We start from the raw sequence: 16,366 nt of genomic DNA, 5'->3' as shown, positions 1-16,366 counted from the left end.
CAGGTTCATTGGTCCCTTCAGGGTTTTGGCCCGTGTGGGTCGGGTTGCTTATCGGTTGGATCTTCCTGCAGAGCTTAGCCAGATCCACAACACTTTCCATGTGTCTCAGTTGAGGAAGTGTTTGGTGGATGAGTCAGCAGTTGTTCCCCTAGAGGATATTCAGGTTGATAGCAGCCTGAATTATATTGAGAGGCCGGTCGCGATTCTGGACCGGAAGACAAAGACCTTGAGGAGCAAGGCAATTCAGTTAGTGAAGGTGCATTGGCAGCACCGGAAGGGGTCTGAGTGGACGTGGGCGGCTGAGGAAGAAATGAGAGAGCATTACCCGGAGTTATTTGCAGATTCAGCCGCAGCAGACTTCGAGGACGAAGTCTGAGACAAGTGGGGGAGAATTGTAACGCCCCGTCTTTGGTATGATGCTTTCGTGGTTTTTATTTAGAAGTTTTATTGAGGGACTCGGCGAGTCTGTGGCCTGACTCGTCGAGTAGGGTCGAGTTTTCGTGCACGTGTTAGTTGGCGACTCGGCGAGTCCATATTCGGGACTCGGCGAGTCTGCCTGTCTGGAAGAAAATCTAAATCCCCGGGTTGCTCACTATTTAAGCAATGCTTTGTGCCCCAAACCCGCCTCCTTCACCCTCAGAGAGCTGTGAGAAACCCTAATCCATCCCTTATCCATTTTAAGTGATTTTGTGTGTGGATTTTGAAGGCTTGAAGAAGAAGAAGAAGAAAGGAGCAAGGAGAAGAGGTGTTGAGCAAAGATCCAAGGGCAAATCAGAGTTCATTGAGGTATTTCTCGGGTTCCTTCTGTTTTATGCTTTAAATCTTCATTAGAACTCTTCTAGGGCTAGTTTGATGCATTTTCTAAGCCCTATAGTTGTATGGATGCCTTTATGGGACGAGATATCCCTAGATCTGTTCATTTAGGAGTTGTAGAGCCCGGATCTGTTGCCTTTTTGGAGATGCCTTGCATAAGAACCCTATATCTACTCTTTTAAGTGCCTTTTTAGCCTATATCTCCTTTTTCATGTGTATGTACACGTAAAGTTGGAAACTTTACGTGGTGGATCAGCTTATTGGACTCAGATCTATCATTTGTATGCGATGGATTCAAGCAGAATCGAGTTTAGAGTAGTTGCATGGATGTGACTCGGCGAGTCGGAAGAACGACTCGGCGAGTCAAGTCACGAGTCCCGTTTTTCCCCTTTTTGAGTGATGACAAGTGGAAGCCTGTGAGTAGTAGAGTGGACTCAGTGAGTTGGAGATCAGACTCAGTAATGGAGGGACTCGACGAGTTGTTCATACAACTCGACGAGTCCAAGGCAATCTTCTTAAGCTCAAGAACAGCTCGTCGAGTTGTTCATATGACTCGGCGAATCGGATGCAGATTGTTTGAGTTCTTGGATCGAGAGAGTACTCGTCGAGTCGTTGCCATACTCGACGAGTAGCCACGAGTGGGGTTGTGTAATGAGATTAGAGACTCGGCGAGTTGGCGGCCCAACTCGGCGAGTCAGGTCAACTGTGGGTTGACTTTGACCAAGGGTAAAAGAGTCATTTTACCCTAGTGCAGTGTTTAGTATTTGATTGAGTGTGTTTATGGACTTGTAGCCGGGGAGATACCGGAGCAGCAACGGTTAGCTTCCAGAGCCATTCACACAGCAGCCAGTTCACGAGGTGAGTTTCCCTTCAGTAGGAACGGGTCTAAGGCCACAATGCTGGCCCGTTTAGCTAGCAGTCAGCTTCGGACCTTGGTCCGATGTAGTAGTTAGTATGTTTGATGCCTTCGTGGTTCAGACAGGATACGTGTTTATGCCAGTTGATATGTTTATGCTATGTTCAGTCAGCTTTGGACTTCGGTCCGATGTAGGGGACAGAGGTCCAGTCAGCTTCGGACTCCAGTCCGATGTAGGGGACGTAGGTCCCAGTCAGCTTCGGACTCCGGTCCGATGTCTCAGTCAGCTTCGGACTTCGGTCCGATGTCCTAGTCAGCTTCGGACTCGGTTCGATGTAGGGGACGAAGATCCCAGTCAGCTTCGGACTTCGGTCCGATGTTCCAGTCAGCTTCGGACTTCGGTCCGATGTAGGGGGCAAGGCCCCGGTTAGCCGGATTTCGGTCCGATGTTGTGGGCAAGGCCCAGTATGTGCTTTATATGTTATTGTGTGGTATGTGGTAGTTTGGGGGAGCTCACTAAGCTTCGTGCTTATAGTTTCAGTTTTGGTTTCAGGTACTTCCGCAAGCAAAGGGAAGAGTTCGGGTTGATGGCATCGCACACACCACAGCTACAGTTTTTATCCTGGGAGTTGATCAGCTATCTTAGATATGTTTTGATACAGTCATGACACCGTTTTCTCATTGTATTTTAGTATGGTTTTGAGATTTGCAACGCATGGTTTTATTATGATATACTCCGTTTTATGATTTGGGTTATATTAAAAACGAAATTTTCGGGTCGTATTTTTGGGTCGTTTCAAGACATCTTAGCAAGATGGTATGAAATGAAAACCGAAGTTCTATTATTCAACGATCTTTATACCAAAATTGACGACACCCGTTTAAATGCTACTGAGGAGGTCATCTTGGAAGCTGCTAAGGAGGAATATAAGTCATTAAGTAACGGGTTGGAATTCCAGTTTGAAGCCCCTTGGAATATTTTGAAATATATCCCCTTTTTTTTAAATCTATTTTAGTTTATTATGTGAGTACTAGGTTATTTTCATGTACTAGGTTATTTTCATGTATTTCGTATGTATTTCGTTTGTTTAAAATCTATATTAGTTTATTATGTGAGCAACTCGTATGATTAATTTGAATTAATAAATGCCCATTGCATTAGTTTTCACAATACATTAGAATACATTACTAACAAGGATTCCATGAACCATTACAAACATTACAACAATTACATGAAAAACAACGACATAATACGAACAAAGCATTAACGTAAAACACAACTCCATGGGTTATTCTTAACAGAAATTAGAGCGGTCTACATGAAATACTGTTTATTTTTAACAACCTTCCAAACTTCCTCATATTCGAAGTCTCTGTCGTCATGCTCACACAACTCCATGGGTTACTTTTCGCATAATTACATGCTCGATTGAACCATGTCACTTCTTCCTTTACATTCATCCACTTAGTAACAACATCTGATTTTTCTCTTTTTTGTCCTTCTCCCATCTCATGGTTAAACAAAGATGTTATGCGAGTCCATTCATCACCAATTAGGCAATGCGGGGGAGCAAGTAACGATACACCATCCTTAACACTTAGCCAGCATCGTGTTAGAACTAACACCTCGTTTGTCGTCCATGGCCTTTCAGAATTGGAACCAGGTACTTCATTCGAAGAACTTGCTGCATTCGACGACATTTCTAATAATGGGAGTTCGTTTCGTTTAGGTGATTTGGGTGTTTGGTTTTTAGATCTTAAACATATATTTATATAAATAAATAGACTATGAATTAATACTTTGACTACGAAATGGTTACATTTGGACTACGATTTTCAGCTTTATGCAGTGATTTATCATGTCAAACTGTCATTTATGTCTTGTCACTTAAGGGTCCCACTACGATTTGCAGGTTACTACAGTGACTTGTCATTACTGTCTAGTCATTTCAAAGTTGGACTTGTCATTACTGTCTAGTATGTATAAATACCACTTATAGCTCCAGTTTATTACAATGTCGACTTTATTATGAGTTCCTCACACAAATTCGAAGTTTGCTCATGCAACGAAGTAGATTGTTACTACTTTGATTCGGTAGACCCTTTTTTTTACACCCTCTTCATCCGGGCCATATATGTGACATGAAAATTTTGAAGAATTAAAGAAGGTTGAAGAACAACAAGAAGAGGACAAAGAGTCATCCCGACTTCTCACTCAACTTGCTAATGATATTGAATCGGAATGCAAACAAGCTCAAGAATGGATTGACCTCAATAAAAACAAAATCAAAGAGCATAAAGATTGGATAAAAAAGAGTAAGAAGGCAATCAAAACGACTGAAAAACGGCTTGCTGAGAAGGATGAGCAGTTGATACACATTATGGTAAAAAAGGATCGTTTGGAAGACAAAATGAGAATTAGGGATGACTATATAACAATGGAGAAAGAGAAGTACGCATTGCAGTTCCCTGAGTTTAAAAATTAGTTACAAAGTTGTTGTAATATTATCATGAAACAGATTAGGTTGCAAAAGGATCATTTGTTGTTTTTTTTAAATAACATGTTGTAACTGTTAAAAAAAATCTGCAAACTATATTTTATAATATAAAGGCTTCATTAATTGTTATAATCAACAAACTTAACTAAAATATGAAAGCATAGCAATGTCTTGTAAGAGTTAATAAAAATATTACAATACATAATAAGTAAACAAGTCATCATTACGCTTGATTTCAAGGTTGTTTTATATCAAAATCAACGTTATAGGTTTGTGAGCAACTTGCTGAACCACCAATATTAAATGTCATTTCTGCAGTAGAAATTATGTGACGTGCTCCGCTACCGGACGCCCTTCCAGTACAATTATTTCTCGTGTGTCCTAGTTGACCACATGTAGAACACTCTTTTATAATTGGACCCTCGCCTTGGGATGGAATGCGGTCTGTATTTCTTGGCCTGTCTGGCTGACGTTTATCCATTATAGGTGGCTTAACAATCATCAAATCATCGGGGATCTCCCATTCGGATGGCTTTGGCAGAGGGTTTATTGATTCCTCATATGTTTTCCTCAGTGTTTCGGTAAAGTAAGCATTTAATGCAAACCTCGAGCAGTCTTGGTAATTGTTCACTGTTAAACATATTATGACATGACCACAAGGTATCCCATATAGTTGTCAATGCCTACATGTACATGTCATATGTTGAAAATCAACAATCACATTTTGTGCCCCCTTTTTGACCTCACATTTCGTATTTGAGATCATGCGAACATCCCATTTGGTAAAAGTTTTCTTGTTTTCTTTTACAACTTCATCCGCCCAAGGGGTAAGTATTGTTGTTGCTTCCGCTAAAAAACAGCCAAAATGAAGAAGTTAAGATCAATAACATCAAAATTAATAAAACATTAATATTACAAATTTACTTAATACCTACAAAGTTACGTCTTTGAAACCACCATTGTTGCATTGTAGCACGAAAAAAATCGTTCAACATAAGTATTGGCACCTTACGTGCGTGTCTAGATAATGCATTTATAGACTCCGCACTGTTGGACGACATAAGAGTGTATCGGTTCCCTTTAAAATATGCCCTTGACCAAGTTTCTGGATTTATACTTTTTAAGTACTCCCATACTGGTTCTTTTGTCTTTTTCATAACATCCATGGCAGCATCAAAAGCATCAATTGTGTACGCCCTACACGCCTCCCAAAAAATTCCTTTAACTGTCTTACTCTTGCCGAATCTAGATACTATATTGAAATACAAATGGACACCACATATTCCATGATGAGCGTGAGGAAAAATGTTGGCAACGGATGTTGCTATAGATGGAGACCTGTCAGATATAATTGTAAGCTCCTGCATATTTCCTATGCAATCACGTAGTTTTTGAAAAAACCATGTCCAAGAATCGGTACACTCATTTTTGCATATACCATATGCAACCGGTAATATTTGGTTTTGTCCGTCCTTAGTAACTGCAAGTAACATGGTATCTTTGAACTCGCCCTTTAGGTGAGCTCCATCTACTACTAGGGTCGGTTTACAAAAATTGACAAAAGCGCGTACCTACAATACATTGTATATCTATTCAAATACACCAAAATAAATATTAAAAAATTAATATAATATGATAATACTAACCGAGCAACCGAGTGCGATGTACAAAAACTCAAAGCGATCATCAGCATCTGTTTTAATATGTGTGATAGTACCCGGATTATGTTTGGCCAAGTTGTGACAATACGCCGGAAGTTTGGTAAAAGAATCCTCTTTCGTACCCCTTAACGACAACAATTCATATTGCTTCGCACGCCATGCCTAATGGTATGAGATATTGATATTCAATTGAGCATTCATATCATTAACAATTTCTTTTCCCCGATAAACTCTACTATAGTCTTCAGCCAAAACATCAGCAACATATTCACCCAAAACATATTTGTTTGCTTGTCGATGATTAGGTTGCAACAATGTTGAAGAACATGTGTGTACATCAACAAATTTATTCACTTGGAAAAGTCCATCAGAATTTTTAATTGCTTTTGCTCTTAGTAACCAAGAAAATTTTTTCGAAACACACACAACTTCATACCTTGATTTGGTGGATCTACTTGTCCTCGTCTGGAAACCTTCTCGAAGACATTTTTTACCAATACACCGCTTTAAAGGTTCTTTGTTCTTAAATATACTCTCACATTGAATCTTTTGAAGATTCATGTCTACCATCTGTGTTGGGATATCTTCATTAATATCAAATGGGCATGCTGGTACAGGGGGCATACCGTGAAAAAGGTTATCGGGAAACTTAGCTTTAACTTCATCACCCAACTCATCTCTATCGGAATTGCTTTGTAGCTCGGTTATATCTAAACGTACATCACCAACATCAACATAATGCCCGTAAACATGATTTATTTCATTTTTTTTACTTGATTTTTTTTTAGTTTTATCTACCACACGCCTATTCATAACTTTAACTTCTTGTTCGGCAACATCATCACAACGACCACCCACATGATTAAGATATGTACCAACATCATCATCACCAACAGACTTGTAATTCTCAGGATCCACATAGTGAATAGGTGAATAACTAACATTAACATTTTCAGCAACACTGTGAAACTGAGGTACACTAGGAGTATTGAAAGTACCTATCGGATCGTTGCTCCCTTTATAACTGCATAAATTACCAACAAGTTGGTTTCCAATTTCACCACCCCCATTAACCTCCTCAACTTCATCAACCACCACAAACACTTTCACAGCCCTTCCTCCACTACATTTGATTACGTTTATCAACATTCTAACATCCATGTCTTCAACTATAGCTATATAATAATTTAATTTAGGATGGTGGAAACGAAGACTAATTCTATATTTGTCTAACAAACCAATTTTGCTTCTTACCAAAGATACAAAATCAGCATAACTAATATACTCAGAAAATATCAAAGCAAATTCAGAAATACCTCCCTGTGGACATATGTATTCCAGATTAGTTCCATTAACTTGCCATCTCCCACCGATTACAAGACAAACCAAATATTCAATCATTTTTTGAGCAAATTTTAGAGAAAGATCCTAAACAAATAACAACCAAAATGATAATTTTCTACAAAACTTTTTATATAGCAACATGATTTCGTAGTCAAACCAATTCATTTCATAGTCAAACTAAAAAAAAAACAACAACAACAAAAAAAACCACAAATTCGCAGATAGAATGAGAGTAAATCGCAGATGGAGCTATTCCATCTACGATTTTACCCCTGTATATAGAGAAAAAAAAATTAAAAAAAAAATTAAAAAAAAATCAAAAGCCCCTGCGAATGTACAAGCACCTAAAGCACAGCTGTGCTTTAGGTGCTTGTACATACGCAGATGGAATGGTCATTTCGCAGATGGGGCATTTCCATCTGTGAAATTGTAGGTTATTTTTGTAACTTCGATTTTTTTTGGCTATTTTTGTAATGTAATTAGTATAAATGGCTATTTTTGTCATTTTCTCTTAAAAAATATTAAATATTAAAGTGTATTTTAAAAATACTAAGGAAGAAAGAAACATATTTATATTTAATTTATTACAATAAATATTATATATATATATATATATATATATATATATATATATATATATATATATATATATACTAGTCATTTACCCGCACAAAGCAGCGGCGGTAAACAGTTCCTGATAGTGATTAATTCATTTTGGTGAATAGTTCGTTAAAAAAATAGTTTATCTCTTGCTTAATGTTGGGCTAGTTCTTTTTTATGATTCTTGTCAAATAAATAACACACGCATTAGGATCAGCAAATTTTGATAACCAACTTGCTTTCTATGATTGCTACATAAAACATGTATTGTTGATCGATATGGACAATATATGTTTGCGTGCCATTGGATTTAACCAAAATTTGACTTCGACAAATTTTCACCAGCCACACAAAGCATCCACTAGAGATTAGGATCAGCAATGAGTAAATAATAGAATTCATGTGAGAAAAATAAGTTGTTAATAATATTGTATAACAATCATAAAATCATGCCTTAATCAACTTATAACACAACTAAAACTCCCCGAAAAGATGGCGACTTTCAGTGTGGGTAGCACTACACAGTACATAACCTACTCACATTTTATGTTTCCATACTATATTCTGGATCTGCTTTCCATATTTCACAACTCCATCTTCTTGTATCAAAGCATCAACAACTAACTACAAGAAAAAATAAATAAAGAAACCAACGAAAAAAATTGTGGCAAAATACATACACACTCACTATTTCAATTCCTCACGCATATCGAATTTTGTTGACTCCTCTTACCAGACCAGCAAACCTGCAGCTTCTTTTACACGAGTCAAACCTCCAAAACTTCAAATAACCACATGAGAATAATATATATTATGGATAATTATAATACATTTTTATTATTCAATCTTTTTCAAATTACAATCCAACACTACAAGAAAAAAGGCCTTTTACGACGCTCATTGCGCGTCGTAAAAGGCTCAGACGACACGCAAATGCGTGTCAAGGAAGGCCCTGTCATAAAGAGAGACGACGCGCATTTACGACGCTCATTTACGACGCTCATTTACGACGCGCGTTTACGACACGCAATGCGTATCAAGGAAGGCCATGTCATAAAGGAAGATGACACGCATTCGCGTGTCGTAACCTTACGACGCGCGTGTTAATGACACGCAATGCGTATCAAGAAAGCCCCTGTCAAGAAAGGTCATGTCATAAATGAAGATGACACACATTTTTGCGTATCGTAAATTTAAATGTTTAAAAAAAATAAATTTATATATTTATTAATTTTTAAATTAAATTTGCATTTAATTTCTCATAATAGAAATAAAATACCATATACAAAAAATACAATCCATTGCATAATATAAAATAAAATTTCATACTCAAAAAATAAAATAAATTACACAAATTGTAATGTCATACAAAGAATCATTCAAATGTTAAACAAAAATAAAACATTGCTAACATGGGTTATACATTCCTATAAAACTAACAAATAATCATACAACTCTTTTTCTTACTGGAAATGAATGTCAAACATGATTACAAGTCTCCCTTAATCTTGATTACTCACCTGCTTAAGTAGAATGTTGTTGTTGAGAAGGTTACTTAGCAACAGAGAAAAACACAACACCTCTCCCACAATCACAACATCATTTACAGAGAAAGGTTGTCAATTACTTTCATTAAGACTTTCATTCAATCACAAAAATATTAAATAAAAGGGTGAAACAGTAACTTACTTGTGATAAGTTGATCTCCCTTAGAGCAAACACAGCTAAAGCATTGAACAAGACCCTATTTCCCTCTTCTTTTAAAGTTTCCAGAATGTTTAGAATGCTCTCCTTACTCATAATATATAATCAATAATCAGATTGAATTATATATTATGAGTAAGTAATAAAGTACATGTAACACAATAAAGTATTATTAAGGAACTTATGAGTTCAAATATTATTTTTTACACTCAGATGCCAAAATATTTTATGTTATTCTTCTACAAGTTGAGAACCAACTCAAACATGAAAAATAATAGTCCATCTGGCAGCTTTTGATGACATGGCAAATGAAATTTCTCAAAGATAGAATAATACCTGTACTATTAAAATGATGGCAACCACAACAGGTGGTCCAATAACTACAGCCAAAAACATGCCTTTAATCATGTCTAGAAAGAAAAGAAAGATTGTTTGCTGCAATCATAAATCCCATGTGTTACAAACTTATATCCAAATTTAAATTAAATAAAAAGAGAAAACTATAAAAACAAATTATATTCAAGGTAATACACCATACAACAAAATAGCAAAGTCCATCAGTATTTTTCAAAAAAACACCGTTTTCTTAATTATTATAACACATTAGGAAAGCTTTATACTCTTTGATTTAAGAAGCTAAGTAAACTATAAGAAATCCACAACAAAAAGAAACTATAAGAAATCCACAACAAAAAGATTTGAAACTTACCTGTCCAGTAAGAAGAGGGGTATCAACAACAAGCTTGAAAGCAACAGGCCTTGGAGTACGCACAGGCCAAGCCTGCAAATAAAAGGTGCATCAAGTATAAAAGAGAACAAGGAAACTGATATTAAAAACAAGAACTTTGATCATTAGAATAAAAGAGAGAGAGAGAGAGAGAAAAATAGAGAGGGAAGAAATGGAATGGAATGACTCATTCCATTCCATTCCATTCTATATTCCAACCTTTACCTTGTTTTCTTATCATTATCAGTTGTATCTGCACCTCTTTCATTTCCTGCAAGATTTATGAACGAAGAATGGCATGTGATCGTGAAGATTCCTCATTTGCATCTGTTGTCCTTGTGATTGTAAATTAGTAAAAAAGTACAGAAAACATGAGAATTTAATCATTTATATATTGAAATTTGTTAAATATGAGGAATGATATAACTTACAGGCAAACGATCCCAAACAAGGTGACCATCATTTGGTTTGAGGTGATAATAAGAGCATCCAAAAGCAACAGCAGCCACACCAATGTAAAAGCATGTCCAACCACAAAGCTCACCTTGTAGACTTAGGCATTTTATACCAGGCAGAATCAGGGGCAGTATAAACCTGAGAAGTGGATGCTACTTTGTTTAATTGTAGTTATCACTATTATATAGGTCATCCATAAAAGTTAAAAGGTACACCATTTGAAAGAGAAAACAAGAAAAAGATAAAAAGTGTTATCTGTTAAGGATGAAAAGTGGAAAGAGTAGCTCTTTAAAAAGATTGACAAAATCAGAAAATATATTTCCGTTAACTTGTTAACACAAACCCCTCGCTTTATCAATCTTTTATACGTATATCATAAATCCAAAAAGTTATCTACGTTGAAACCCAACAAACCAAGTTTCAACAAACATAGCAATGGAAATGGAACACCCATGTTAAAATATATACAAGATGAAGGGCATAATTGTCAATCTACCATCGACATATCCCAGGTGCTTCTGTCCTCAACATTGATATCGCCTCTTCATACTCTGAAGCATATACAAACCCCCACAGCTGCACACATTGACATTCATATCAACTCAACTTATGCAAACTATTTATATTAAATTACACTTTTGGTCCCTGAGAATCTCTAATTTTTCTGATTTTGGTCCCAAAAAGTTTTCTCTTGCAACTTTAGTCCTTATTTGACTATTTTTGGTCCCGAACCATTTTTTCAATTTTGGTCCCCAAAAATTCTCTTACAATTTTGGTCCTTTGAAATTTCTTGTAGAGTTTCAGTCCTTGTTCTAAGTAAGATGACCATTTTTGGTCCCTGAGTATTGCTGATCTTTTCAATTTTAGTCCCAACTCATTTTACTTGGAACGAAGAGTAAAAACGTTACAAAAACCTCAAATAACGATCAAATTTGCAAGAGAATTTTGTAGGACCCAAATTGAACAAAATCAGCCATACTCGAGGATCAAAAATGTAATTTTTGCAAAAATAAGTGAGAGAAAGCACCTCAATTTCCTTCACTTCAAATTCTTGGGTGTGTGACAAACAAGAGTTACCATAAGTTTCTGAGGCCAAACTTGACCCATTCAATCTGGGGAAAAAAATATGCAAATTGCCAAATTACCATATTATCCCTCAAAAAGAAAAATAGGAATGATGCAAGTGCAACACTCTTACAAGTCACTATCGAGATACAATGCAAAATGATTTCCCCCACCAAGCGCTAAATACTCAGTTGAACAAAGAGTAAAATACCGATTCACCCCTAACAAATGCACAATTAACATAATAAATCCCAAATAAATATTAAAATTATAAAAGATTTTTTTATATATTATCAAGAAAATGCAGTACCTGTGGGGCGATATATAACAGGACGCCCTGGTGTATTTGTAAACACAAATGTATCATTCAATCCCTGTATAGTATTTACTCATCATAATGAAAAAGGGTAGAAAAGTCTTTTGTCAACATATAGAGAAACGAACTTAATTAAACAATTACAAACCTGGTATCTTTTCTTTGTTGATGGTTTCAAAGGTGCCTCAACTAAACCACCAAACACTGCACCTTTACGATCTCCAACAACCTGAAAATGTTTAATCAAGTTTCAGTTAAAGGGTAAAGTTGACATTTTGCATAGTTACTGAAGAGAAGACATTACCAGTAGACTTAACCCAGGGCAAAGATTGCTTCTTCTATATAAGGTTGAAAGAGATATGCCATGCCTCCATGTACTAACATATAAAAAAGATAATGATATATCACGATTCAAGAATAATGTGAAACTGAAAATATGATGAAGATGAAATTTTACCTGTATAGTAAGACCCATTTCTTTCCTTGACTGAGAACAGGGAGTGCAACATAAAGATCAGAACGTGTATTTTCTGTCATAAGTTGTGAAGGTTCTGACATTTTTGGAAGTTTATCAGAAGGAAAATATGAGAACAAGAGCCTCAACAAGTGCTCCAGTTCCACCAACAGGGTATTCTAAACTACAACCTGGTTTATACCATTCTGCAAACATATAAATCTGCAAATATATGGATATATATACAGGCAAAAGATTAGACATTTAGAGAACTATAAAATATGAAGGAATAGAATGGATTCTGTTTGGTTGGAATGGAATGGATGAGGACATGTGGTAATGGAATAGCCCATTCCATTCCTTCCTCAATTCCATCATACCAAAAAGTAAAACTACCTTAAAAGAAACTTTTTAATGTATGATATGATTATGTACCATTTCTGCTGAAAGAACACCATCGGATTTCACTCCAGCAAGTAAGAAAGACAAAAGATCCACCCAATTTCTAATGAAAGGATCTTTGAGTCCCAATGAATCAACTATTTCTGAAAAAGGGCGTAAAAGCTTTGTGGCACCAAGAACACCTTGAGGTCCCATTTTTGCAAATGATTTTAGGAGTGGATATGCATATCTAACTCCAGCAGTAGAAACAACTCCCAAATCACCTCGAATAGATAAAGGTGGCAAAGCCATGGCAGCTGCAGATAATGGAAGTATTGCATCAACCAAGACTGGAACATCTTCTTCTTGATTACATTGTTGTGTGTTTCTCCTTGGTTCATTACTCACATCGCCCTAACAAAAACGAAGGAATCCCATTACTAAACCCTAATCCTAAAGTGTATTAGTTCGTTTACAGAGATTAGATTTCATGAAGATAAACCCTAAGATTAAAAGGTCAAAGAATTGCACAAAAGGTCATATCAGAAATAGAATTTCAAATCGATGATCAGGAATTGAACTAAACTTGATCGAACTATTTTATTATTGATGGTGGCAGCTTAGGGCTTAGAGAGAGAGAGAGAGAGAGAGAGAGAGAGAGTGAGTGAGTGAGAGTACAGAGGTAAAGGAAGACAAACCGATTCAAAAGGATGTGCTGATCCCAATTTCACAAATCGGCGTTCCAAAACCAAAATTCCTGATCCCAATCGCGTTTCTGTGCAATCCAATTTGCCAATTTCACGTTTCAGGTACGCTTACTTTGGCAAATAACAGTCTTTAGGCTGCCACCTCCACTTTTGATATGAAGTCGTCGCTTGCTTTACAGAGAGATATGAAGTCGAGACAAAAAGACGAGATTGACCCATCTGGTAATAAACGGACTCGGGAAGCTGAACAAAATGACCCGAGATTGACCCATCTAGTAACAACGCTATTGATGCCATTCCTTCCATTTTCGACTGTTCATCCTCCACTTCCTCTACTGCTACTTCTTCACCATCTTCTATTTTTTCTGTATTTAGACTTGAGAGTATAATTAGGGCTTTTTCTAACAATTTCAACATCGAGTGGGAGATATGGTGGTTCCAGTAGGTAGAAGTGAGGGAAGAAGTAAGCAGCAGTCAATGTCGGGAGGGGGAAGGAAGGAGCGTCCAGGGCAAGAGGGAAAGGAGAAAAAAAAAGGAAGGCGGGATTTTTAATTTTTTTCAGAATTTCATTTCCCCCTACTGTTAAAGGATGGAACGCGCGTTCCATTAAAAATTATAAAGCGACATCCTTAGACGACGCGAATTTTATTATAGGTGCCCTCCGTGTTTTTTTTTAGACACTAATTTAAGGGCGCGCAATAATGCGTGTCTTCTATCCTTAAATTTTTTGAAGAGATGACATTTTTCTAATGTCACTCTCCTTTGCGTAACATAGATCAATGAGCGTCGTATTTTGCGCGTCGTAAAAGGCCTTTTTTCTAGTAGTGCAAAAAAATAATTATTTATATCGAATGAAAAAACATTTAAGAGTACAAAAAGAGAACTTTGGAATCAAAAAATTTGGACAGATGAATTATAATTGACTTTTTCATATAATTTCACCTTTTATTCTTCTCATCAGCATACATTCTACTCATATAAGCCATAGACAAAATATTTTATTAAAAAATTAATGATATAATCAAATGTACCAACACGTAGACAAAATGATATCTTTCTAAAATGTATTTCATATATATAAAGGTACCTTTACAGATAAATAGTATCAAAACATTCCAAATATATTAATAATAATAACATTAGTATCAATTATCAAATCATCTCACTTTTGCACATATCAATTCAACCTACCTTAATATGTTTATAATGACCTTTGTAAGCATGAAAATGGTAGGGTAGACAGACTCACCACCACATGAAAACCCATACTACTATAGAACCAACACCTGATGAGTTTCATAATCCTAGAAACTTCATTTCATAAAAGATTCGGTCAAGAATCATGCATCAAAGAATAAGCGCATGAAAAAAGATTCTAATTAAGCATATAATGCATGCCAAAGATTCTTATATAAGCTAAAAAGGGATATAAGCGAACCTTGATTTCAAATTTTGAATGCACCTCAAATTTTCCTAGAAATCCACAAAGCAACAAAAATGGTTACATGAAATATATAGAGAGAATTAATCTTTTATAATAACATGTAAAACCAAAACTGATGTAATTATGGAACCTTTATAGAACAAGGATGCAAGCAAATAAGGATTTATTAAAGTTTGTTGGTGAAACTTTGTTTCCCTCCAAAGCCAAGGCATAAATTAAGCTTTCAGTTCCCTTTATTTAAAATTTAACTGTTAGACAAACACACAATGAAAAATACACATTAAACAGATCATATATACACATAGATTAAATAAAGCTTATACATGGAAATCAAATTCATGTGTTCCAAACATCATTTGAAACATCATGAACCAAAATTTTGAAATAAAACTATACCTGCAAATGGAATCAAAGCACACAAATCTTTCCTTTCATGGTTCCATTTACAGATCATAAAAAAGAGGGTAAAAGATCGAAGAAAAATGAAGTATCAGATCTTCGTTAAACGTCTTGTTCACCTTCATCCTTTAGATTTCTAGTCTTGCACCTCCATTCAGTTCACCTTCCCCAAAAACAAACGATTAGTAACTAAAAAAATACAGATCTTAGTTGGCAAACGGGAAATCAAAGAAAAAACGATTGAGGTGGGAGGTTGAATGTTGTACCACTATTTCTGATGAAGAGGGAAAAGAGAGAAGAGGCAAAATCATCCCAGATAGGCAAGGAACGCTATCATAAGGAGCAACAACAACTCATACCGTTAAACCAATACTTTTTTTATAAAGATTAAGTAAAAGAAAGAAATTATATAAATTTAGAACAACCAAAAAAATGAACTCATTCTCTGCAACCAGATCCTAATGGTTAGTTAAAACCCTAAAAAAACACAAATCTTTCAAACAAACAAATTCCAAAACAGAAATAGAAACACAACTATAAAGAATAGATTGATGGTGAGAGGGAGAGGTTTTGATTAAAATGGGATAAAACTGAAATCGGAAAAAATAAATCACCGGAATTTTTGTTCTTGGTTATGCTCATCTTAATATCTTTGATTTTTGTTCATGCGCCTCCCTTCACTCATATTTCTGTTTATCTCTACCCGATTAAAAAACCTGCCATTCGGGAAAAAAAGCCTCAAAATTAAAACGATGAAACGATATAATTTAATACTTACGTTGTCGAGGGTGTGAGAATTCTTTCAAACTTGACGCTTTCAACTGTTCCAAGGCCAAGAGTATGATATTGTATACCATTCGACGATCATGGTTGCTTAATGGTGATGATTTGGTGGCGGTAAATGTCCGGTTATAGTGGTAAATGGTTGTCAGATGGAAACG

General features: G+C 35.9%; 1 protein-coding gene across 9 annotated transcripts; it reads right to left on the bottom strand.

Moving 5' to 3' along the window:
- Positions 1-9,078: 9,078 nt before the first annotated feature.
- LOC111899552 (uncharacterized) lies at positions 9,079-15,258 on the bottom strand. Of its 9 annotated transcripts, none has more exons than XM_052766835.1 (13): positions 15,157-15,258; positions 15,021-15,055; positions 12,498-12,716; positions 12,345-12,417; positions 12,189-12,269; positions 12,035-12,098; positions 11,858-11,945; positions 11,687-11,771; positions 11,156-11,235; positions 10,635-10,797; positions 10,429-10,530; positions 10,186-10,257; positions 9,079-9,911 (listed from the first exon to the last, which is right to left on the bottom strand). In XM_052766835.1, the coding sequence occupies exons 3-11, from the start codon at positions 12,596-12,598 to the stop codon at positions 10,468-10,470; spliced, it is 798 nt and encodes a 265-aa protein (XP_052622795.1). In that variant the 5' UTR covers positions 12,599-12,716; positions 15,021-15,055; positions 15,157-15,258; the 3' UTR covers positions 9,079-9,911; positions 10,186-10,257; positions 10,429-10,467. The 9 variants fall into 9 exon arrangements, with proteins under 9 accessions (XP_052622795.1, XP_052622799.1, XP_052622798.1 ...); XM_052766839.1 differs by lacking the exons at positions 15,021-15,055; positions 15,157-15,258 and having other exon boundaries at positions 9,079-9,292; positions 9,462-9,567; positions 9,813-9,911; positions 12,498-13,073; XM_052766838.1 differs by lacking the exons at positions 15,021-15,055; positions 15,157-15,258 and having other exon boundaries at positions 9,079-9,292; positions 9,462-9,563; positions 9,813-9,911; positions 12,498-13,073.
- Positions 15,259-16,366: the final 1,108 nt, after the last annotated feature.

The sequence above is a fragment of the Lactuca sativa genome, chromosome 8 (genome assembly GCF_002870075.4).
Source record: "Lactuca sativa cultivar Salinas chromosome 8, Lsat_Salinas_v11, whole genome shotgun sequence".
NCBI classification, from domain to species: Eukaryota; Viridiplantae; Streptophyta; class Magnoliopsida; order Asterales; family Asteraceae; genus Lactuca; species Lactuca sativa.
The sequence above is the reverse complement of the archived record's forward strand: the minus strand, read 5'-3'. Positions and strand labels throughout refer to the sequence as shown.